We start from the raw sequence: 24,309 nt of genomic DNA, 5'->3' as shown, positions 1-24,309 counted from the left end.
TACGCAAGCAACGATATTGTATTCTCTCCAGCTTGAGAATATGAATCCTGGCAGCGGAAGCAAAAACTGCCATATTCAAAAACTTCTGATAATATCGTTGTTTTGTACAACTGAATGAGGTCTCCTGGATGGGCGCCCCACCATGTTCCGGTTATTGTTTGGAGAAAATTGATTCTTTGCTGGCATTTCTGTTTCAAATACGCAATGTGTATTCCCCATATAGTTGTAGAATTAGCATGATTTTTACACATAAGTTTCAATGACCGTAGGATTATATAGATAGGTCGTCACTGTTTTGCCATAATCTCGCTTTGTTTATGATTTTCCTGAATGTTTATACTGTGTTATGCAGTTTGACGTTTCTCGTGATGTTTACTATTTGTTGTTACGTTGGCAGCTACTGACGGGCTGAACTCACCCAACTACTGCACGAAACTTCCCTGTGGTTTCGTAACATATTGCATTTATTCTGCTCGTTTTGTGTTTTATGTTTCCCCTCGAGCTGTGAACGCTAGCGAATATTTCACTAGAAGTGCATCTGGTATTGCAAATTAACACAATTTGACTTTGTGTGTGTCGCTTGTTTTCGTTGCGCGAAACATAGAACTTGTTCATTTCCTGTACATGTGAATAGCAAACCTTCGATACTTTTAGTTGCCATTCGTATTTGCTTTCGTGCGCATCGGCTCTGTTCTGATGCAACAAGCTCCTAGCTTCGTTGGCGTTTTTGACCGAGAGTCGAGAAACGATTTTTCCTAAACGGTCATTCTCGCGATGTTTTATTTTTATCGCTGCAACTGTGTGCATCTCTTAGACGCGTGTTTGATGCTTGTTGAATGGCGATGCACGGAAGATGACTCTCGTTAAATACTCAGTTGATTCTCGAAATGATTCTACAAAACCACGCAAGCCATTAAACTTTTTCAGGGTCCCCGGAATTTTTACTGAAGAGTTATTTAGGAAATTTCGACGTATTCGCAAATAATGTCCGAAATGATAAACCAACAAATTAAAAAAAAATGCGTAGTCCTACGTCCTAAGCGGTCGTATCTCGGATACAACCCCTCGATTTTTTTTTCAATTAATATTATATTTTTTCATAAAAAGTATTTTTCTATAATTCTAAAAAACATGAATAGCTTATACAATAACCAACACCTCATCTATTCTTCGGGAAATCAGGTACTTCTACAGAAAATAGCTTTTCCAGCAACTACTTTTTCATGTCTTTTTTTGGAAAATTACTACTTATTATTATTTGATCTATCTGACTTACAGTCTACATGAATGTGAAATTATAATAAATATAAATAAATATCAACTCGTAATTTTTTTGTGTATGAATTCTCGCAATTGGCATGTTATACAAACTTATTTCTATTCAGAAACAATGTTACGAGCATGGTTACCATATCTACAGCATAAGTCTGAAAAATCTGTATAAATACAGATTATGCTGTAGATATGGTAACCCTGCTCGTAACATTGTTTCTGAATAGAAAGAAGTTTGCATAACATGTCAATTGCGAGAATTCATACACAAAAAAATTTCGAGTTGATATTTATTTATATTTATTATAATTTCACATTCATGTAGACTGTAAGTCAGATGGATCAAATAATAATAAGTAGTAATTTTTCAAAAAAAGACATGAAAAAGTAGTTGCTGGAAGAGCTGTTTCTGGAGGATTATGGAAGAAAACATCGTTTCCTGAAGAAAAGTGAAAATTGTCAAAAAGGAACATGGGACAACTATGCGTAGAATGACAGTATAAGAGATAGAATGATGTCGCCTTGGACAAGAGTTCACATTTTTTACCATTGTCTAAAGATTTTCAGAATACACTTTTTTCCTATCTTGACTTTAAACAGAATCAGGATAACTTGTAATTTTGTCAAAGATGAGAAAGTTGTCACTAGAAAATCCTTTTCCCTGTAGAAGTGCCCATATACCGATGTATGGATGACTTGTTGGTTATTGTTTTGCTGATACACATATTTTTTAGAATTCAAAAAATATATTCTTGTGAAAAAATATATTTAAAATTTACATAATTTGATTTTTTTTTATTTTAATTTTAATTAAAATTTAGTTTTAATTTAAATCAAAAAAAAATATTTATCGGATTCAGCTTTTCAGAATTTTTATTTTCATATGTTTTATGAAAAAAAAATTTCCTTCGTTGACTAAACATTGTTGGTCTTATAATTTTTAGAAGAGCAAGAGATATTTATAAAAAAATCTCTTTTCAAAAAGCAGTCTAATTTTTTTTGAGATTTCAAGTATGCAAAGTTGCTTAAATGGCCAACGTCTTAGCGGCCCCAACGTCCCACTACAATCTGCGATGGCGCCGCCAATGGTCAGTCGAATTGGCATGAAATTAGTCAGCTGTCACAAACCGAGCCACAGCCACGGGTTCGAAACGGCATCTAAAACCGCACCTCTGTGTGTCCCATTATACTTTCGAGCCGCCGCTATGGATTTTATCACGGTTACCGTACAAGGGCCATACTGCTAAGTCTATCATGGTCCAAATGCAGTTACAAATAACAATGTAAATGATCGGGCAGAATGATCCCGAATTCGACAAATTGTTTGGTTAAACAACGAGAGGCAGAATCTATCAGTATGAAGCGGGACCACTGCCAGTGCAATCTGGGTACATACTGGAGAACAAGTAACTTTTGGTCAATGTATACAGTAACATGTGATATGTTACTATTTGGATGATAGGATAGTTTTGAGAATCTGAATTATCATGGAGAGGTGCATTCGATCTATATCTTCTTAAGTAGACTCGCTCCCAGTCAATAGTCATCTACATCTCTACAGACAGCGATAGTTTCCGACACAAAACGAATGCCAATCATGGACCTAGATATACGAATCAGTACAATCAAAACCGTGGCTTGAGAATTGGACCAGCGTTTGAAAATTGATCGATCGTTTATTGCTGTTTTCAACGCTCCAGAATGTGAAGCATCATTGCTTGCACGGAGCAGATCTGACCACGAGCATTCCAGCATACGACTCGTCTCGCCTGCCGCGGAAATCTGAGAGCACAGCATTTGGCTGTCATGATAGGCACAGCCGTATGAATAATTACCATTTAACTGTCTTCACACCAGTCTCCCGATCGTCAATAGTTCTTCGAGGCTTCGAAAATAACAACTGTCGGAGGAGGTGTTATTAATTGGCTTTTATCGAAAGACGAACCTCGGCTATCGATATCTGAGTCATTTTTAATTAGGAATCTCGAATCGAGCCACCCAAATGAACAGGTTTCCCCCACGTTTCGCCACCACCTTCCGCCGTCATTTTTCGGTCTGCTCATGCGTCGGAGCCTGTTCCATGAGAAAGATCCATGACATCGGATGAATAATTTCAAATTAAAACAATCCAAATCCATCTTCTTCCACGGGTTTCCAATCCCGCGCTCGTTTCCATGCCTCGGGGCAGTGTCGACATCCAATTCACGCATATAATGCCTAGTTCCAGGGATCAAAATTAATTGGATTGCGTTGGGTTTCTTCCTGAGACCCGTCCGCCCTCTCCCCTCCTTTCCATGTCGACCACATCGATTTGCTGTCACCGTTGACTCGGGGAGCAACTACTGAACTACACTCGCAGAAGCTACCTCCCCCGCAGCATACCACCACAGGCATCCATGGGCAATGTGCGATAATTTTCAGCGCGCTTTTGCAGCCCCAGCCGCGTCTTTGCCCGTCTGGTCTCCCGCGCCGTTGTGGCCCCTGTAGCCAACATGTCCAGTCGAACGAGATTGACTAGTTTTTGTGTACAAAATTCCCCATCAAACGTGCCATCGTAAGCTCTCTTGTTTATGTCCAAGGAAAAAGCAAATTAGACAGTACATTAATCAAATTAGTGGCTCAGTGGTAGTGCTTTTCGGGGGAGGGATGCCGATGGCCGTGGGCCACTGATCCGGTAGGATCAACGGGTGCAGACTAGGTTCGCCCGGGTGACAGTTTTGCGCTCGACCCGACTTTACCGCAGCCAGCCGACAGCCAGAGGAAGATTGTAAGGCCATAAATTAGATTCGAAATCGCTCGCTATCGGTGCGCTCTGATCGGCTACCAATTAAAGTTGACAGCTTGTAGTGCTTCGGTGTGTTGTAAAATTATGAATGAACTTGTCTTCTGCAGGGATTCTCCTTTTTTATCCCTACAACTAAATGGAGAAGTTCCATTTTTCACACTTTGATGGATTTGGTGAACTCTAACCATGGGTTGTACATGGCTCGAATCAGTCCTTTGTTCGTCCCGCATACTGAAGACACATAGCAACTCTCGGAAAACTTCAATAGCCTGGCAACAAATGTCATCCTGCAATACCCGGAAGCTCTTCCCGTTCCAAACTCATCCCACACCAGATAACGTTGGATGTCTGTGTGAATAACAGCATTTCCCCGGTTATGTACACGCTGCCTTGTGGACCAGTGTCAATTGCGTGGGCGGAGGTGAATCCAAGAGGACCAGGAAGATTCCTTCAACGATTATAAATTATTCATACTGTGCAGACATGTTTGGCAAAACAAACAATTTCCACACCCAGTCCCATCAAGATAGGCGAAGAAAAGCGCGTCCACAAAGAAAGATCTTCCCGGGTAAAAAAGGAACTTTGTTTGATTTAATCCGCAATCCGCTACCGCCAACAGATCCACCCAACCGTCGCAGTAGCAGCTAGCTCCGAATAAAGAAAAGTGTGTCTTTTTCTGGGGGATCCCTGTATCTGTGCTTACCGAGAACAGCGCAAGAACGGAACGGGCCAATGTCTCAACTGTCCCTGTCGCTCGGATGGGGGGGGGGGGGAAATTCATCCCGAAATACATAGTAGTTCTACTCATGCACCCCCAGGGGCTACCCGCGTCGTACATAAACCCCACATCCCACGCCCAACCGAGGAACGAATGCGCGCATGTCCCTTTCTATGTATCACACCGATCCGAGCCCAGCATCTCCCCGGTAGCATCTCATATAATATCGTAAAGATTTGCCGATTCCAACTCTATCTCTCTCGCTCCGCACCATCCATCCCGGAGGAAAAGCTTCCCCCGCCGAAGTGTTCTCCCGCCGTACGCTTGACGGGGTAGATTCGCCCGAAGATTGGGTGCTTTATCGCGATGAAGATGCTTACCTTCCCTTTCTTCCCTTCGCGCTCTCCTACCACCGCGCTCCGGTCGCCATTCGAGAGGGAGAGGGTTTAAATAACTTTCCAGCGGAATGACTTCTGGTGATGGCTTTAATCGCGTAGGAGAATCGGAGCATTTTTGCTGGGTGATGTTCAACTGTGGGTGAGTCGGAGATCGAATGTTTTTCGCCTGGGAAACCCTTTTCATCGCTTGGGATGATTTCATTTCGTCCCTTGAATTGTATGAATTATTCAAAATATGTTTAATAATGATGTTAGGTTACGTTACACTGATGATTGGATGTGAACGATAAGAGAATTGGCAATTGCCAACATACAACTGATCTAATTTGTTGAAGTCTGAGAAAAAAAGCAATTATATGGCACTGATTCCAATTTTAACTGTGGGTCAAATTGAACTATGGCGTCCTCTAAATCTCAACTGTTTGAATGAAGTTGAGTACAGGATCTTTCAGATTAAACGCTCTCGCAACAATTTTTATAACTTCTACAAAAGTTAACCGATTTTCGTTTTTAAAAAACGAAAATAAAGCTTATTTTAGGACATTTTCGATGTGACCACCCCTTTTTTTCGACAACGCGTTTTAAACTGTGAGCAAAATTCATCATGCACAACTCTAACATTTGGGGGTCTTCGTAGCCACATTGGTTGCGCGTTCGCTTAGTAAGCGATCGATCGTGAGTTCAAAACTTAGGGCCCCCATTGACCATCTTTGTGTTGTTACAGAATAACTACGTCCACGCAACAATCATCAGCGATGGAGATCGAACCACGGTCGAAATAAGATCGATTCATCCATACAACTGCTCTGCTGTGCAAGAAACATCGGGCTGCTGTTCTATAAATAACTCAACAAAGGATCAACGACTACGCCTAAATGGCTACTGTGTAAATGTGTACCATTGCAATGGTATAGAAGGGAATACTCTAACGCCGAAAAATGGCAACTGTGTAATGTGCTAATTATAGATATGATAAATATGTGACATGTACACGATTAAAATTCGGCTCTGTTACAGCTAAAATGCTAATGAGCCTAAAATAAACAAAAGGGATAAAAAAAACTCTAACATTACGACTTCTATGCTGTTGAAAATACGAGTTATTTCTTCTTTAAGTTTTTCCAAATTTTGTGGCTCATTAACAGAGCAACGATCCTTCACGTACCCCCAGAGGAAGTAATCGACGACGAGAAATGTTGAAATTCTTACCATAAGTGGACAAAGTTTCATTAAGGCTTCAGTTGCTCGAGTAATACTATTTAACAAAAAATACACGTTCTTGTAAATTGTACATCTTGACACTAAAACCATCCGATCAGACTGAACGACTAGCCGAATATTATCTTCCCGAAGTTGGGGAGGCAGTGTTAACATCGACGCAGCGAAAAAAAAATGTATAAGGAGCTATTCGATATTTTTGCGTAAGCGTTTAATCTGAAAGACCCTGTACAAACATCATCACTTTTGTGGTTCTGAGCTCAAATGTACAGTGAGGGGCAGAATATAGTGTCCAAATTATTTTTTTGACGTAGAACTACGACTTTCATTAAGGGTGTCAAATCAGAAAACAGGTCACGTTTTTATGGAATAAAGTTAACGTTAATAACTATTTTTGCCGCGAACGGATTTTGGCGATTTACATACTAAACGAATCGGAAATTCCGTATTTTTTTTTTTATTTCTGTATTATAGTGACTTTCAACACATTTGGCTGGTTCGTCACTTTTACCTTCCATTTCGGAAGAATGTCGGGAGTGAGAATCTAACTCGTGACCCTTAGCGTGAGAGGTATGGATGTTACCGCTACGCCAGATCGCCTCCTCGGAAATTCCGTATGATTTGTTTAATATGCCATACATTAGAATCCCCTGATTAGTAAATGGTTAAAATTCATGAAAACTTTAAGTGTTTCTATTTTCCCATACATTTGTTCTGTCCATTTGAGTGCTTTCCCGAACAGAGCTATCAATAACGAGCAACTTATCGACGACCAACGGAGGGGAAATCGTAGGATTTAAAGTCTCCGCGAACAAAGGAAAAGAAGAAGAATGAAGGGGAATACTTGCCTAGAGTATAAACAGTGGATCTCGCTGAGGCAAACTTTCATTCGGCATCGGACTGTTGAGTAATCCAGTTCACTATGCTTTCGCTGCGCTTCGATCTAAGATTGGACCCCACCAGTGGTAATCCAACTTGGAAATCGTCGTTTGATTTTTCTGTTCGTTTTTCGCGTTATTCGTATCGTGTGTTCTTCTTTCCGTGTCATAAATTGGACGCTTCGCGTAGTGTGCGATGAGCAAGAAGAAGAGGAAGGCAGACTCGAGCCCTGCAAAAAACGAACGCATTGCCAGGGGCAATAAAATTACGAGGTAAGCGTCATCTAATCATGCACGCGGTGTTGGTGCCATGAAAAGCGCTCGCACTGAACCGAGCCTTCGCGAATGTGACACCGCACCGAACAACAGCGAAGTAGGCGATTTCGGTGCGTCGGTCGAAAATGTAAACGCCTTTACCCAGGCAGCAACCAAAATCAAGCGTCCCCCGCTGGTGGTGAAGGCGGTCGCTCTTGACAAACTCATCAGCGAATTCGCATCGATGGGTGTTACAGCAGAGTACAAGCTGTGTGGCATAATTCAGTCTTTTTCCAAGCAGTTAGCATTGTTTATTTTCCGTCTTCATAAGGGCTTCGTTGGTGCCTTTGAGAATGCATCAATGCATTGAACTGACGTTATGGCGAAGCAGACGTTAAGGTTGTGCACCAAAAATACCAAGCATCTTGAATGTCTTACTGGAATGTTATAAGTTATTTGGGTTCGCGAGCCAGTCGCAAAACTGCCTTCAACTAGGATTGCATTTGCGCTAATATTGATCATAATGAAGCATTGCTACTGTTTTCGAGGTTGTTATTACCAAAAAGAATTTATTTCTCTTGTTTAGTCATCAAAAAAGTGAATGTTCTGGAATTTTGTATGTGATTAGGTTTTGCTTGCCAGTAGCAAAACTTCCTCCACTAAGGGTGAGCTGTGCTTCTCTCGAGCATGAGAAAGTAATGCAACTCTTTTCGAGGCCAGTAATATCAACAGAAGCGTTTCTTTTGAGAATCGCGCAAAATGATGAGAAATGTTTATATTGCTAATAGTTTCAAGCCACCAATGTATGGCTCTGTATGCATGCTATGGTGAACGCTTGTTTGGCGCTTGGTTTACGCTTAGTTTGTACGAACGATATCTAGAGGTGCAATTCCTTTCAGGCAATACTAAATAACATGTAGCATAATATTTGATACTTGCAAGTGTTGTCAATGTTGTTGTTTACATGCGGTGCCAAAGATATATGTACTTATGAGATATGGAATAATGGTGCTGCTGCAACATGTATATAATCGACTGTAGCCGAGTCAATGTCAATTTCGAAAAAGGCCACCGGAATAGCCTTCGAGGTAAATTTTCAATGCATTGACATGAAATAAATTGCGACATACGATTGTTTTGCGAGGGCAAGAATGAATCATCAATCAATTATCGTCAACTGATTCTACAATGAAAAAATCATTTCAGAGATTATTCTACTAAGCAGGTGTTTCTAAAATTTCACAGCATTATAGAATAATATCCAAGGTATAAACAAGCGACTTATATAAAATAACAGCGTAGTTATACGTCAACAATGCGGTCGTATCTTGGACACAACCTACTATAATTTTTTCCATTTCTTTCATTTTTCTGGTTAAAATTCAACGAAAACACATCTTAATCATTTTTAAAATATTATTTATTATGTTCTTTTTAAGTTATGTTAATGTTGCCCTGGTAAAAAAGAAAGTTTTTCTGATAGAAAAAAAGGTTAATATTCAAAAAAAAACAGGGGCAAAATAAGGTGTCCAGATCAGTACAGCTTCAAATAAATCAAACTGAAGGCAAACAAGAACGATTTAATAATGGGTATGGCCTCCTTTAGTCTTCAGCATCTCCTGCAAGCGCTTCAGCATACTTTCAACAAGGTTGTTCAAGTGTCGTGGGTCGAGTTCTTCCCACGCGCGCTCCAGGGCATCAAAATAAGTATTTTTATTTGTCACACCAGTCTAATAAAGCATCGAGGATGGCCCACAGATTTTCGATGGGGTTCAGATCAGGACTTTGTTGGGGGCCATTCAAGGGGTTTGATGCGGCAGGAACGGAAAAATGACTTCGTCAGCTTGGCCGTATGCTTCGGATCGTTATCCTGCTGGAAAACGAAGCGCTCTTCGTGGCCCGTCTTGATGAGGGATACCTCGAGGTTTTCCTGCAGGATATTGCAATACGACTGACATGATTCCGTCAATTTTTACCAAACTGCCCACCCCACCCCAAGAAAAGCACCGTGCTTGACTGTTCCTTGGATATGGCGGTCTTGGAGCTCCTCACCCGACTTGCGCCACACACGATCCCGCTTCTTCCGGTTGAACAGCTCGAATTTGGATTTGTCGGTCCACAACACTGTTTTCCAGTATTCGAGCGGTTTATCGGCGTGTTCCTTAGCGAACTTGAGCCGCTTAGCCTTATTCACCTGGCTGATGAAGGCCTTCCCACTGCGATTTTGCTATGTTGGAGCTCTTCCTGTATCTGCCGGATCGTAATTTTTGGGTTTTTCTTCACCTCACCAATGATTTTCTTGTCCGTTCTGACATCTGTCTTGGACTTCCGTCCTCTTCCCGGGCGATCCACCACCGATCCGAACGTTTTCATCTTCTTCATGACTTCTGATACCACTGTCTTGCTGATTACGTAGTGCTGGGCCACTTCCCGGTGCGTTTGGCCGTTATTGACATCACGAACAACCAGTTTCCGGATGGACAACGGAATGGAACCGGAAATTTTTGTAGACACCAGTTTGAATGCTCCAGAGCCAAGCCAGTTGTTTATGAAACGTCAAAATACACAAAACAAACAAATTCGAGGGGCCTCACGATGGAAACTAATCGAAATTTTATCGATTTTCGAGTTGGACACTTTATTTTGCCCCTGTTTTTTTTTGGAATATAAACTTTTTTTTCTATCAGAAAAACAGCGTAACATTAACAAAACTTGAAAAGAACATAATAAATAATATTTTAAATATGATTACGATGTGTTTTCGTTGAATTTTAACCGAAACAAATGGAAAAAAAATAATTTGGATACTTTATTTTGCCCCTCACACGTACTGATGCAGCTTTGCGTAAATTCGTCAATTCCAGATATTGCATTGATGCTGTTCCCCTCGATCAATGCTGGAACACCTTAAGGTGAAGGTGGAAGCTATCCACAAATGGCTGCTACAATGGCGCTCATTTCTTTCATATCCCTCCCTTACTCCTCGCCAGAAAATAAATAATTTTGCGAAACAGTTTGAAGAAAATCATCGTGTTCACACACCTCCCATCAAGTAATATCAACCAAACTCTAATCGATTACTCACAAGATATTAAATTTTCATCTGCTATCGCACTGTATAGTGAAAAACGTCAAAATACTCTAGCAAGTGCTCTGAAAGTTAAATTTTAGTTTTTCAATTTTCGGCAATGGTTTTGTTTGTATTGGTGAAAGCATCGTTATTCTTTCGACACTGATGTCAGAAAACATCATCGAAACAGCTATAAAAACCATTCAATAAAATGTTATTCCTGAGTCATAGCGTTTCATGTCATGAAAATCAATAAAATAAAATTGTGTTGATATCAATACAATTATTATTTTTACGTGTAATGGGTCTATAATGTAAGTTTTGGCAACTTTAACATTGGGTAAGAGAATGTATTGCAGAGCTCGGAACGCTGCCACGGCTGCCTATGCTTTCAAAAACAGTAAACGGAAAAGCATTACATTCAATCAAAATGCCTCGGCCAACGAAGAGAAGGGTTAATGCTCTCCAACGTGATTATGTGAAAACAATACGATCAACGAAGGAAAATATTAAGGAACTATCAACATCGAGTTACTATGCGGAAGAACTTGTTAATACCAAAAGAGCCCCAATTCACATGTGTTATAAATTTGCTCATGTTACTCTCGAGTATGATCACAATTATACTTCACATGCAAATGCACCTTCTGTATATGTATAGGGTTGGGGAAAAAGAAATGTAGTATTTCTGATCGAATTTTGACGCTTTATTTAACATACTTAAAATTATCCAATTTAAGTCAAATATGCGCCGTTTTGTTCGCAAACTTGTTGCAATTTAGGAGGCAACTTCATTAACCGCCCCCCCCTCCCCCATTATAAAACCCACCTTCCAAAAAAACTCAAACAGCCAATTTTCGCAAGTCTCTTTTGTGGCCAACTTAGTATCACCAAAAGCGTTTTGCATGGACCGGAAGAGATGATTATCACTTGGAATCAGATCCCGACTATACGGTGGGTGCAATAGGACATTCCATCCGAACTCCCGTAGCATCTGGCGGGTCATCAAAGATGTGTGAGGCCGAGCGTTGTCCTGGTGGAAAACAACACCATTCCTATTGATCATTTCGGGCCGCTTCTGGTCAATCGCCTGCTTCAAACGGTCAAGCTGCTCACTGTAGAGAACCGAGTTGAGGGTCTGGCCATAGTTCAGCAGCTCATAGTGGATGATTCCCTTCCAATCCCACCAAACACACAACAAAACCTTCCTGGCCGTCAATCCGGGCTTGGCGATGGTGCGGGCAGGCTCACCGTGCTTTGACCACGACTTCTTTCGCTTTATATTGTCGTACGTGATCCACTTTTCATCACCAGTCGCCATCTTCTTCAAAAATGGGTCGAGTTCGTTCCGTTTCAGCAGTGCATCGCAGGCGTTGATTCGGTCTAAAAGATTTTTTCGCGTCAACTCGTGTGGCACCCATACATCCAGCTTTTTTTGGAATCCAATCTTCTGTAAATGGTTCCAAACGGTTTTATGGTCTATACCCAGTTCCTGGCCAATCGAGCGAGTGCTCACATGCCGGTCTACTTGGATAATTTCAACGATTTTATCGGTTTCCACGACGATTGGCCTACCAGTACGGGGTGTATCTTCGACAGCCACTACACCAGAACGAAATCGATCAAACCAACGCTGTGCTGTGCGAATCGTTACAGTTTCGGAGCCATAAACTACATGATTTTTTTCGACCGCCTTCGTTGCAGTTTAACCTCGCAGGTAGTAAAAACGTAAAATATGGCGAATTTCTTGCTTGGTGGACTCTTTGACGCGCTATAACTTGAGACTGAAAAGGACAATCACAACACTGTCAAAACGACACTTGTAGCACAGATTGTCGTCTTTAAATAGCCGTATAGTATGACACGATGCGATAAGCACAACACAAGATATGTTTAAGTGTTGCCATATATTGACAATATACGACATTTCTTTTTCCCCAACCCAATATTTTTATATTTGCAATTGTTCTTCGGAACATATCATTCATACATTTTACTTTAGCATTGAATTTTTATTTTATTTTTTTTTTTTCAAATGTATTCAAAGGCTCGTGTCAATGAAGCGCCACACAGTCTGACTATTTACGCGTGCTTTGCTCTTCTCTCACAAACAATATTACCCCATTTTTACACGTGGGTTTACCTATACTGCTACAATGGCTAGCTTCCACCTTCACCTTAAAAGCAGCAATTATCAGCACAGCAGAGACCTTCATCGGGTATGAACAACGAGGACAACGGAACGGATGGTTTGACAACGAGTGCCGAGCGCTCCTGAACGAGCAGGATGCAGAACGCGCAGCCATGCTGCAACGAGCGACTCGACAAAACGTGGAACGATACAGACTGAAGCGAAGACAGCAAACACATCTCTTTCAAGAGAAAAGCGCCGCCAGGAATAGAAAGAGTGTGTGGAGATGGACCTGCTTTATCGTTCTCGAGAATCGCGGAAGTTCTTCAAGAAACTAAACGCCTCGCACAAAAGCATTGTGCCGCGGGCCGAAATGTGCAGAAACAAAGAAGGAGGCATCTCAACGAATGAACGCGAGATGATCGAGAGGTGGAGGCAGAACAGCGCGCAGACAGGAGACCAAGACGACGTTGAGGAGGACTACACGGGTGCAGTGAACAACGACGACGTACTACTCCCGACGATGGGTGAAGTTATGGAGGCCATTAATCAGCTGAAGAACCACAAATCAGATGGTAAGGATGGCCTCGTAGCGGAGCTCTTCAAGGGAGGTCCAGGAAAACTTTTAGAGTGTATGCATCGGTTGATAGTCAGGATCTGAGACACAGAACAGCTACCGGAGGAGTGGAAGGACGAGATAATCTGCTCCATATATGAAAAAGGTGACAAGCTGGATTGTGGTAACTATCGTGCCATCACAGTCCTGAATGGTGCCTATTCTGTCTCAGATCCTCTTCCGCCGTCTATCGCCAATAGTAAGTAGATTTGTGGGAAGTTATCAGGCCGGATTCATGCCCGGTTGCTCGACGACGGACCAGATTTTTACACTGCGGCAGATCCTCCAAAAATGCCGCGAGTACCAGGTCCCTACGCAGCTCATCTTCGTTGACTTCAAGGCCGCATATGATACAATCGGCCGACGACAGCTATGGAGGATCATGGTCGAACATGGCTTTCCCCGAAAGCTGGCAAGACTGATTCAGGCAACAAAAAAACGGTTATGCGGAGAACGGGCTTCAACATGCGGGGCACGATTTTCAACAAATCTAGTCAGTTTATCTGCTTCGCCGACGACGTGGACATAATCGGAAGAACACATGCGACAGTAGCCGACTTGTATAACCAACTGAAACACGAAGCAGGGCTGATTGGGCTTGGGATCAATGCGTCTATGACTAAATACATGCTAGCTGAAGGGACTGATCGCAATAGAGTTCTTCTTGGAAGTAGTGTTGTGATCGATGGCGGTTGATAACAACTGACAACAAGAACAGCCGTGAAACTCGAAGACGCATAGTCAATGGAAGTCGTGCCTACTATGGGCTCCGCAAATCCTTGAGGCCCAACAAACTCCGACTCCGTACGAAGTGTACCATGTACAAATCCCTAATTCGACCGGTTGTTCTCTATGGGCATGAAGCATGGACGATGCTTGAACAGGTGGAGCAGGACTTGACAAGACTCAGCGCAGCCAGGAGTTGAAGAACTGCAGCAATGGATCGGGATTATTGGCGAAAAATTGTGAAGAAGATCTAATCTCTCAATGGGATGTAGTATCATTATAAATGAATAAATAAATAAATAAATAATAGATATTGCATCTTCAGATTAAGCGTCGTACACAAACTACGTAACGCGAGGAAAGGGGGAGGGGTTGTGGCTTATCTTATAGGTCGCAATACCAGAGTTGCCATGATAAAAATTGTGTTTTAGATCTAGAAAACTCTTTTTATCTTAATTTTTTTTCCAGAAAATTTGTATGGGTATCTATGTTGATTATATAAATCTAATTTCACGCCATAATTTTAGTAGTAAAGTGAGCGAAGGCAGTAAAAATCTGGGAAGTCGATAGCAGCTCTCAATACATTTCAGGTTCCATATAGTTCTGTTTGCTTTGACGGTTATATCGTTCTGAATCATATTTCGGACACTTCGTTCTAAAATCTTGAACTGCTTAATGCACTGATGATGTAACTATAAAATTAATATCACAATTGTTTCTTTATAGTAATCTCTTGGTTTCATAATCATTTCATATGAGAACTATATTTGAATTATAACATAATCGGCAAAAATCTGACAACACTACTCATTATCGTTTGTGTTTGACGATTGCTTATCGTGAGCACCCGTTCATAAATATTTAATTCCCGTGTTTTATCAGTTCTCATCATCGTTAACAGTTTACTGTGATTGCTTGGTAAGTGTTTCGCAGTTGACTATAAAATATAATCAAGCGTAATGTAATTTTCATCCAAAAAATTACAAAATTTTATTCGATTTATTCGATGATTTTTTTATGTTTTCAATGAAATAAGTACCAAAGTAGAAAGCTTAAAAGCATATTGAAATAATTTATTGAAAATATCAACAAAATAATACTTGTGCATAAAGTTAAGATCTGTTTTCTGCATCAGATGCCTTAAGCGTCCGAAATATTATTCAGAACGAACTCAAATTGTGATCCCTACACAAGAGCTTTTAAAAAAATCGTTCATCACGTTAACTCTCTAGATCGCGCATTCGCCAATTCCATAAACGCCAGACAATTGACGATTTTTTCATGCGAAGGTAATAACACAACATTCTTGATTGCTGATATTCTGATGATAAATGCAGCATCACCTTTTAAACTGGCTAGTGTTTCGCTGCAGTTCCTTGCAATCTTCAGCGGATTTAACGATGATTTAAAGCTAAAGATTACCCGATCAGGTGGGATGAGCAAGAATACATTCTTAAGGAAAATCGGAAACAATAACGGTCCAAGATCCGAAATCTTGGGTACCGTCATTTTTGGCAGCATAAACACCAAACACACTTTCGTTCAAATCTTTACATTCATTCTTTTTATTGTGAAAATTCGAGCAATTTCATAGGTCGTTAAAACATTCAAACACGTTTGCAATAAATCAATCATTTTATATTCAACAACCAATATATTAACTAGAAATAATTTTTATGGCAAAACAACGTTTGCCGGGTCAGCTAGTGTAAATATTATACAAATGCTATACCAGCATGGAAGAGTCGCACATTTTCTATTATTTCGAGGCACAAAAATTATTTTAGGTGTACGAGACTCGTGTTAATCGACCATCCTTTGGAAATTCCATGCTGGGTTAATGTATGATATGACTGAGGATTTGATTTGAACCACCTTTCTCGGCACAATCTCTAGTGCCAGGTTTATGGTTTGATCAGTAATGTTGTGGTCCGTTTTTAACTCGCTGGAGAAATGATTTGGAAATCGAAATCGATTGCGATCGAGATTCCTTCTAGAGATTTAGTTATTTTATCAAGAAGAAACAAAGTATTTTACGTTTCTCATTCATAAAAATCCAAAAGCTATAGGGTTTCTTTTAAGATAATCCTCTTCACGCTTTTCGTATTTTAAGCTGAGCAGTCAAATGCAGTCAACTATGGCTGGCGACACTGAACTGATTATGTGGCAAGTGTATAGGTGATTTGCTTATAAAACAAGATAAAGTGATTCATTTCCAGACCAGAACGCTGTGTTCGTCATTTTCAACCGCTAACAGGGCACCAAGTTTTGTCTAATAATTTCAAAATTTCAAAACCGCTCCTCATTAAAAGTAATGTTGTCTTCTTCCCATCTATTCTTCTCCACTTGCAGTCACTACAAAGCGCCGCAAGGCGGGCGGGAACTTCGTGCGCTAACTGCAAAACTACAACCACGACACTCTGGCGGAGGAACCAAGGTGGCGAACCAGTTTGCAACGCCTGTGGCTTGTACTATAAGCTGCACAATGTAAGTACCAACACTGCCAACAGTAATTTATCGAAGCAAGTTTTATAAATCTGCCCATTTGAAAACAACGAAACAAAACAAAAAAGGTACGCACGTGCGAACGGTTAGGCAGTCTGGTCGCATTTCACCTGAACGATGGCGGATAATCTACGTAGCTAATCACAGGGACGATTCGCCGACGCGTCCGCGTTTCACATTACAGGACACACCAATCGATAGCGGATCATAAATTATTCACGGGCAAATAGACTCGAACACAGCGCGACAGATCCTGTGCCCCAGCGCGAGAGCGACACGTTAACCGGAAGCTGCATTTGCACACTCTCGGAACGGATGGTTAGCCCATTAATAAATTCTTCGCATGCCTTCTCGCGCCCTCGCAATGGGCGCAATAAATTTCACGCAAGTCTGCCGGTCGAGCCAGGCATTGGGCGGGAAGTGGACTTCCGTCCGGAGACACCCGAAAATGAATCTTCGATCGATATGGGCCCGGCCGATGTCCGCCTGGTTGCGGATATCCGAAACATTGTGTATGTGCGAGGGCTGATCCCCGTAGGGGGTGGAAGTAAACAGTGCACAATGGACAGAAATTTTCCGCTGTTATTGAAGAAGAGCTCTTGGTTGGGTTGACGTTGGAATGAATTCCAAACATATATTTTTTACAATTTTAATTTTTCGTGAATCCGTGTCACAATGTATCCACAACCAACACAATTTCCCACCCTCCGGAGCGCGTTGATTCCTATTTCATCAGAACCCCAACGTTCGCTTCCGAAGTGGCTTTCCATCATTGTCGGGTAAACGATTTTTCTTTCCTGCATCAGCAACACAGGAACCCCTCGAATGAAACGAGACGAAGTTCCTTCGAAGGGCCATGAAAAATTCATACTTTCGTTAAGCGACGATATATCCCCTCGTGTGGCCTAGGGGGCTGAGAAAAATGTCTTATCTCCGCCAGGAAGCGCTTTTCTTTTTATTGTTTATCGAAACAATTGATGCGAAGACGACGGCGGCGGCGGCGGCCGATCGGAGCAATTCTTCTCCTGCAGATGCAGGGCGCTGATAAGTGGCGAATTTATAACGCTTGGTGAATTCCTTTCCGTTATTCCAATGGTGGATGGAAGAGCTGCTTTCTCCCTAGTTTATTGCAAATGTAAGGTTCGCTATATGCGTGTGGGGAGGGTGCGTGATTGCTGGTTTTCTGCATCGATGCTTGTAATGATGCTCGATAAGACGGCGGGGAATCCTTCTATTTAGTTCTAGTTAATAAGCTAAACAATGTAATCAGAGTGTGACACTAAAAGTATACACTGATGGACATAAGTATTCGTCATGTATTCAATAAAATCGATTATATTACTTATAATATCCATTGGAGATAACACCAGATCTCTACGTTCCATGCATTTTTAAGTGATTTGGCATCGAAAAAAAATCGATTTTCCAAATTTCCTTCGCTCCCCCCTTGGAAGATTTTCGAGGATCAAAAAATCAAAACTTTGAGCGTTTTGAGGCACCCCTAAATCATGTCCGATTGAACTGAAACTTTGCATAGGTCATTTTTTTGGGGCCAATATACAAATTGTACATGGTCGGTTTTTGAAATTCGATGATGACATTTTTTCCATACATCCATTGCCACCCAAATATAGGTATTGGAAACAAAAATGGCTAGTTTCGTATTGTATTTTATAACATCTCAATTTTTTTATTTTCTCAAAAAGATCTGGGAGTACTGCATAAAACTGACATTTCTTATTCGCGCTTGTTTACTTGTACATTGTTGAAATCGGCTCTCGCATCCCGAGTTTCACTTTTCTTCTACTTCTGTTTGACAATTGCCCAATATTTCTCAATTGGGCGGAATTGAGAACAGTTGGGTGGATCTACGTCCTTTTTCGAGGAAATCCACCCCTCTGTCTCGATACCACAGTAGAGCTTCTCCCCTGCGGCTTACCAAATCAGGCCAAAACTTACAAGTCCATTGTGAGCTTCAATGTACGTTTCTGCAGACACTCATGCTTGTATTTTTTAGAATCCATAGTCTTGTTTGTCACGAAAACTCGGGTGTTTTGTCCGCAGCCCCAAGTACCTTGTCAGATCAAATGCTTTTCTGCGATTTTCCGGGAAGCATCTCAAGTACGTTTCATACAGTGACAGGCACGAAAAAGCACATCTTGAACATTTAGAAACTTTGCACAATTTCTGGACTATTTTATGAAACACTGCTACCGTAATTTTATAGAATTGTTTGTTAACTATTAGCTGATCGAAAAGTAATTAGCAACTTTTATAATGATTCTACTCAAAAATGGATGAACCTGTTTTAGTGTACATGCAAGCAAAAGTTTGTTTAAGGGGCGAACACGAAATTATTGCGACACCGAAAATGTCATGCCAATTTTCTTATAATGTTTAGAATCAAACCAAAATTTTAGGGCAGTTTTATACATAAAATTACTTCAAAAATCAAAAGAAAAGTTAATCGATGGAGCCTTGAGTGTAAAATTGAACGCATTTTCGCTTGATGCCCTCCATCAAAGTCTTTACAGTGTCATCCGGTACCAGTTTCTCAGTTTTTTTTCCATTTTCTTAACATGTCCTTCTCGTCTTTGACTGTCTTCTTGCTCTTCCGAAGTTCCCGCTTCATTATTGCCCAGTACTTGCTCCACCGGGCGCAGCTCCGGACAGTTTGGCGGGTTCATGTCCTTTGGAACAAAATGGACAGAATTGGCCTTATACCACTCCAGGACACTTTTAGAATAGTGGCATGATTCCAAATCTGGCCAAAATAGCGGATCTTCGTCGTGCTGCTGCAAGAACGGCAAAAGGCGCTTCTCGAGGCACTCAGATTTGTAGATCTCGCCATTTACTGTGCCCTTTGTCACGAAAGGCTCACTCCTCAGTCCTCAAGAGCAGATGGCCTGCCAAACGAGATATTTGGAGGCGACATTTTCTTCTTCTTATATTTGTCGTCCACATCGAACTTGCTCTTGCCGGTGAAAAACTCCAACCCCGGAATTTGCTTAAAATCGGCTTTTATATCTTTCTGTTCTCCGGTCCCGGTTTTCTTCCAGCTCCTTTGCCGTGGTCCAACGTCAACCGCTCCTGGAACCGCTTCAACACTTTGGAGACAGTTGAATGGTGAAAGTTCAACATTTTTCCCAACTGCCGGTGCGACAAGCCAGGAAATTCCAGGTGTTTGGAAAGAATTTGTTCTCTCGACTCGCGTTGGTTCACCTCCATTTTCGTTGAATCGAAAAACACGACTTCGAGTTTGACAGCATGTAGACAATACACATCAATGAGAAAGTGTGCAAAATTTGGTTGATTTTTACCCAATGGTAAAAAAGTTATGCCCTGTTGAATGTGTCGCAATAATTTCGTGTTCGCCCTTTACACGTCAACAAAAGTTTATGCAATCGATTCATTCCGTTTAAGTTGTTCGGTTTCGCTATGACAAGGATTTATCTTGAGACAAGGGAGAAAATTCTGCACACTTGGTGTACTGAAAAGTGTGCTACCTTCAACCAAATCGCTAAACAATTTAAAGTGTGAAAAATATTGGGTTGGGGAAAAAGAAATGTCGTATTTCTGATCGAAAGTTGACGCTTTATTTCACATACTTAAAATTATCCAATTTAAGTCAAATATGTGCCGTTTTGTTCGCAAACTTGTTGTCATTTAGAAGGCAACTTCATTAGCACCCTTCCCCCACCCCCTTATAAAACCCCCCCTCCTTATTTGCAAAAAACTCAGACAGCCAGTTTTCGCAAGCCTCTTTTGAGGCCAACTTAGTATCACCAAGAGCGTTTGGCATGGACCGGAAGGGATGATAATCACATGGAGCCAGGTCTGGACTATACGGTGAGTGCAATAGGACATCCCATCCGAGCTCAAGTAGCTTCTGCTGGCGGGTCATCAAAGATGTGTGAGGTCGAGCGTTGACCCGATGGAGAACAACACCATTTATATTGATCATTTCGGGCCGCTTCTGGTCAATCGCCTGCTTCAAACGGTCAAGCTGGTCACAGTAGAGAACCGAGTTGAGGGTATGGCCATAGTTGAGCAGCTCATAGTGGATGATTCCCTTCCAATCCCACCAAACACACAACAAAACCTTCCTGGCCGTCAATCCGGGCTTGGCGATGGTTTGGACCGGCTCGTCGAACTTCGACCACGACTTTTTTCGCTTTAGGTTGTCGTACGTGATCCACTTTTCATCACCAGTCACCATCTTCTTCAAAAATGGGTCAAGTTCCTTCCGTTTCAGCAGTGCATCGCAGGCGTTGATTCGGTCTAAAAGTTTTTTTCAACTCGTGTGGCACCCATATATCCAGCTTTTATTGGAATTCAATCTTCTGCAAATGGTTCCAAACGGTTTTATGGTCTATACCCAGTACCTGGCCAATCGAGCGAGTGCTCTCATGCCGGTCTACTTGGATGATTTCAACGATTTTATCGGTTTCCACGACGATTGGCCTACCAGTACGGGTGTATCTTCGACAGCCACTACACCAGAACGAAATTGATCAAACCAACGCTGTGCTGTGCGAATCGTTACAGTATCGGGTCCATAAACTACACGAATTTTTTCGGCCGCCTTCGTTGCAGTTTTACCTCGCAGGTAGTAAAAACGTAAAATATGGCGAATTTCTTGCTTGGTGGACTCCATCTTTGACGCGCTCTAACTTGAAACTGAAAAGGAAAATCACAACACTATCAAAACGACACTTGTAGCACAGATTATTGTCTTTAAATAGCCGTATAGTATGACCCGATACGATAAGTACAACACAAGATATGTTTAAGTGTTGCCATATATTGACAATATACGACATACGACGACAATATACGACACACAATATACGACAATACTTCAACAGAATGGTTCCGCAGCAAGTCTTTTCAACTGACGGAAGACAGAAACTGGTTCATTTTGTTGAAGTCCGTTTTCCTGAAGTTATAACGAGTTACTTCACCTGTCGGGGTGAATTTGTATGGAACGCGTTCATTTATGAACAATAGCAGAGGTGGATAATGCCGACATTCCTTTACTAGCGGAGCAGGAGCATTCGATACGGTTATGTCGTTAGAGAGTTCTCCGATGACAAAACAGAGGCGACCATTAGAGTTGTGAACAGAGTTGAGTTGGATAAGCTCAGCGGTGCTATAGTCATCAAAGAGGTGTTTATGGACTGAATTCAGCGAGCAAGATTTGGGTAGAGATAGCCAGTAGAAACTTGAGACCAGCTAATAGACCGCATGTTAAAGTCACCCATAATAAGTATTTTGTCCGATAAAGTCACACGTGAGGTAATCCATTCCAATGATTCGCAATGGTGTGACGTCAAATTTGAGTCGTTGACGCGGTCAAGAGGGACGTAAATGACGCAGATGAATAAAGTGCACCCGGCGACAGTAAGTTCAACCCATAACTGTTCGACTGCAGTACAGTTTGGTGGTTACACTGCAGGTAGATTCAATTTATATAGCTTACTAGCTGACCCGGCAAACTTCGTCCCGCCCCAAATTTTTTTTTATCAATACCATCAAACATTCACATTTTCTTGCCATGAGCAAGTTCATGGGTCCAATCGCAGAACTGTTCATTGATTGGTTTTTAATCGACCCCGTTGAATTTACCTTTTACTATAAAATTCCTAGTATTTCTAACAAAACTCTTCATTATAATATCAGATTATTTTCGTTCAAGATTTTTCAACCACTTGCATTCCCGAGTAATGTAGAAATTTGTGTTTCATTTGTATGACACCCCATCTCCCCGCCCTTCCCCCTTAGAGAGGGGGGTGGAGAGTCTAACCACCATAGAAACATTTATTGCACCCTAATACCTCAATATGCCCTATTTCGTTTCATTTGCTTGAATAATTCTCGAGTAATGCAGAAATTTGTGTTTTATTCGTATGGCAGCCCCCCCCCCCTTGAGAGGGGGTGGAGAGTCTAACCACCATACAAACATTTATTGCACCCTATTACCTCAATATGCTCGAATTCGTTTCATTTGCTTGATTAATTCCCGAGTAGTGTAGAATTTTGTGTTTAATTTGTATGGCAGCCCCCCTTAGAGAGGTGGAAGGGGTCTCAAACTATCACGAAAACCTTCCCCGGTCCCAAAAACCCCTACATACCAATTTTCATGTTGATCGGTTCAGTAGTTTCCGAGTCTATAAGAATCAAACAGACAGACAGACAGAAATCCATTTTTATATATTAGGCTGTCAAAAAAGTCCGCGTTTTTCCGCGAGGTGTCGTTGTAAGCGCGTAGTTCTAGTTGTATTCATTGTATCGAGTCATACTATAGCTTGTAGGAAAGGTATTTTTGCGCGCTATAATATAGTCCTTGACAGTGTTTTGTTTGGGTAAGTTGTTCGTGAGTTATAGTGTCGCAAATATGGAGCAAAATAAAGAGAAAATCCGACATATTTTACAGTACTACAATCACAAAGGCAAAAATGCATCTCAAGCTGCCAATAAAATTTGTGCAGTTTATCGGCCAAGAGCTGGGGATAAGTCATCAAACCGTTATTAACCATTTGAAGAAGCTTGGATTCACAAAGAAGCTCGATGTATGGGTGTCACACACGTTGACGCAAAAAAACATCTTTGACCGTATCGACGCATGTGAATCGCTGCTGAATCGCAACAAAATCGACCCGTTTCTGAAGCGGATGGTGACTGGCGATGAAAATTGGGTCACTTACGACAACGTGAAGCGCAAACGGTCGTGGTCGAAGCCTGCTGAAGCGGCTCAGACGGTGGCCAAGCCCTCATTAACGGCCAGGAAGGTTCTGATGTGTGTTTCGTGGGATTGTCAAGGAATAATCTATTATGAGCTGCTTCCCTATGGCCAAACGCTCAATTCGGACCTGTACTGCCAATAACTGGACCGTTTGAGGGTAGCACTCATGAAGAAGAGGCCATCTTTGATAAACAGAGGCCGCATTGTCTTCCATCAGGACAACGCCAGGCCACACACTTTTTTGGTGACGCGCCAGAAGCTCCGGGAGCTCGGATGGGAGGTTCTTTTGCATCCGCCGTATAGTCCGGACCTTGCACCAAGTGACTACCACCTGTTTTTGTCCATGGCGAACGAGCTAGGTAGTCAGAAGTTAGCCACAAAAGAGGCCTGTGAAAATTGGCTATCCGAGTTTTTTTGCCAATAAGGAAGCGAGCTTCTATAACAGGGGTATTATGAAGTTGGCATCTCGTTGGGAACAAGTCATCGAACAAAACGGGGCATATTTGACTTAAAACAGATGATTGTAACTAATTTTATGAACAAATGAAAATTCAAAAAAAAAATACCGCAGGACTTTTTTGACAGCCTAATATATAGATTTTGATGAACATACCATGAGCAATTAAAATTTCCTTGTTTTGTAATGTTTCGCAATCTAAAAAAATCTTTGAACTCAATTTCCATACAGATTAAAATATTTTTATTATGTTTTTGAAGCAATGAAAATGCAAAATGGCGCTGAAACGTTAGAATGAAGAGAGCAAGAAATAAGTCACCCGGTTATCAAAATTTCAGCGTTATGACACGTTTCATTTGACACTACTGAAAAATAAATAGGAAGCGCCGTTCCTGAGACACAAAAGGAGGTAGGTTCAGGACCATCAGTGAGTTAGGACCACCTTCCCCTATAGGATGGTTTTGTGGATGGGAAGGGGAGATCTCAGAGGAAAGTGAGAAGTATTCAGACTAACATAAAAGAGACATAAAAAAGT

The 24,309-nt window shown here is 41.4% G+C and overlaps 1 protein-coding gene across 3 annotated transcripts in view; it reads left to right on the top strand.

Moving 5' to 3' along the window:
* The window catches only part of LOC129764227 (GATA-binding factor C), a 482,359-nt gene that overhangs the window by 440,398 nt on the left and 17,652 nt on the right, over positions 1-24,309 (top strand). For all 3 annotated transcript variants that reach the window (XM_055763118.1, XM_055763109.1, XM_055763098.1), the window contains exon 5: positions 16,420-16,554. In XM_055763118.1, the coding sequence (XP_055619093.1) occupies positions 16,420-16,554 (135 nt within the window). The remainder of the gene's footprint in view (positions 1-16,419; positions 16,555-24,309) is intronic.

This window comes from Toxorhynchites rutilus, chromosome 1, assembly GCF_029784135.1.
Source record: "Toxorhynchites rutilus septentrionalis strain SRP chromosome 1, ASM2978413v1, whole genome shotgun sequence".
Lineage (NCBI taxonomy): Eukaryota > Metazoa > Arthropoda > Insecta > Diptera > Culicidae > Toxorhynchites > Toxorhynchites rutilus.
The sequence above is the reverse complement of the archived record's forward strand: the minus strand, read 5'-3'. Positions and strand labels throughout refer to the sequence as shown.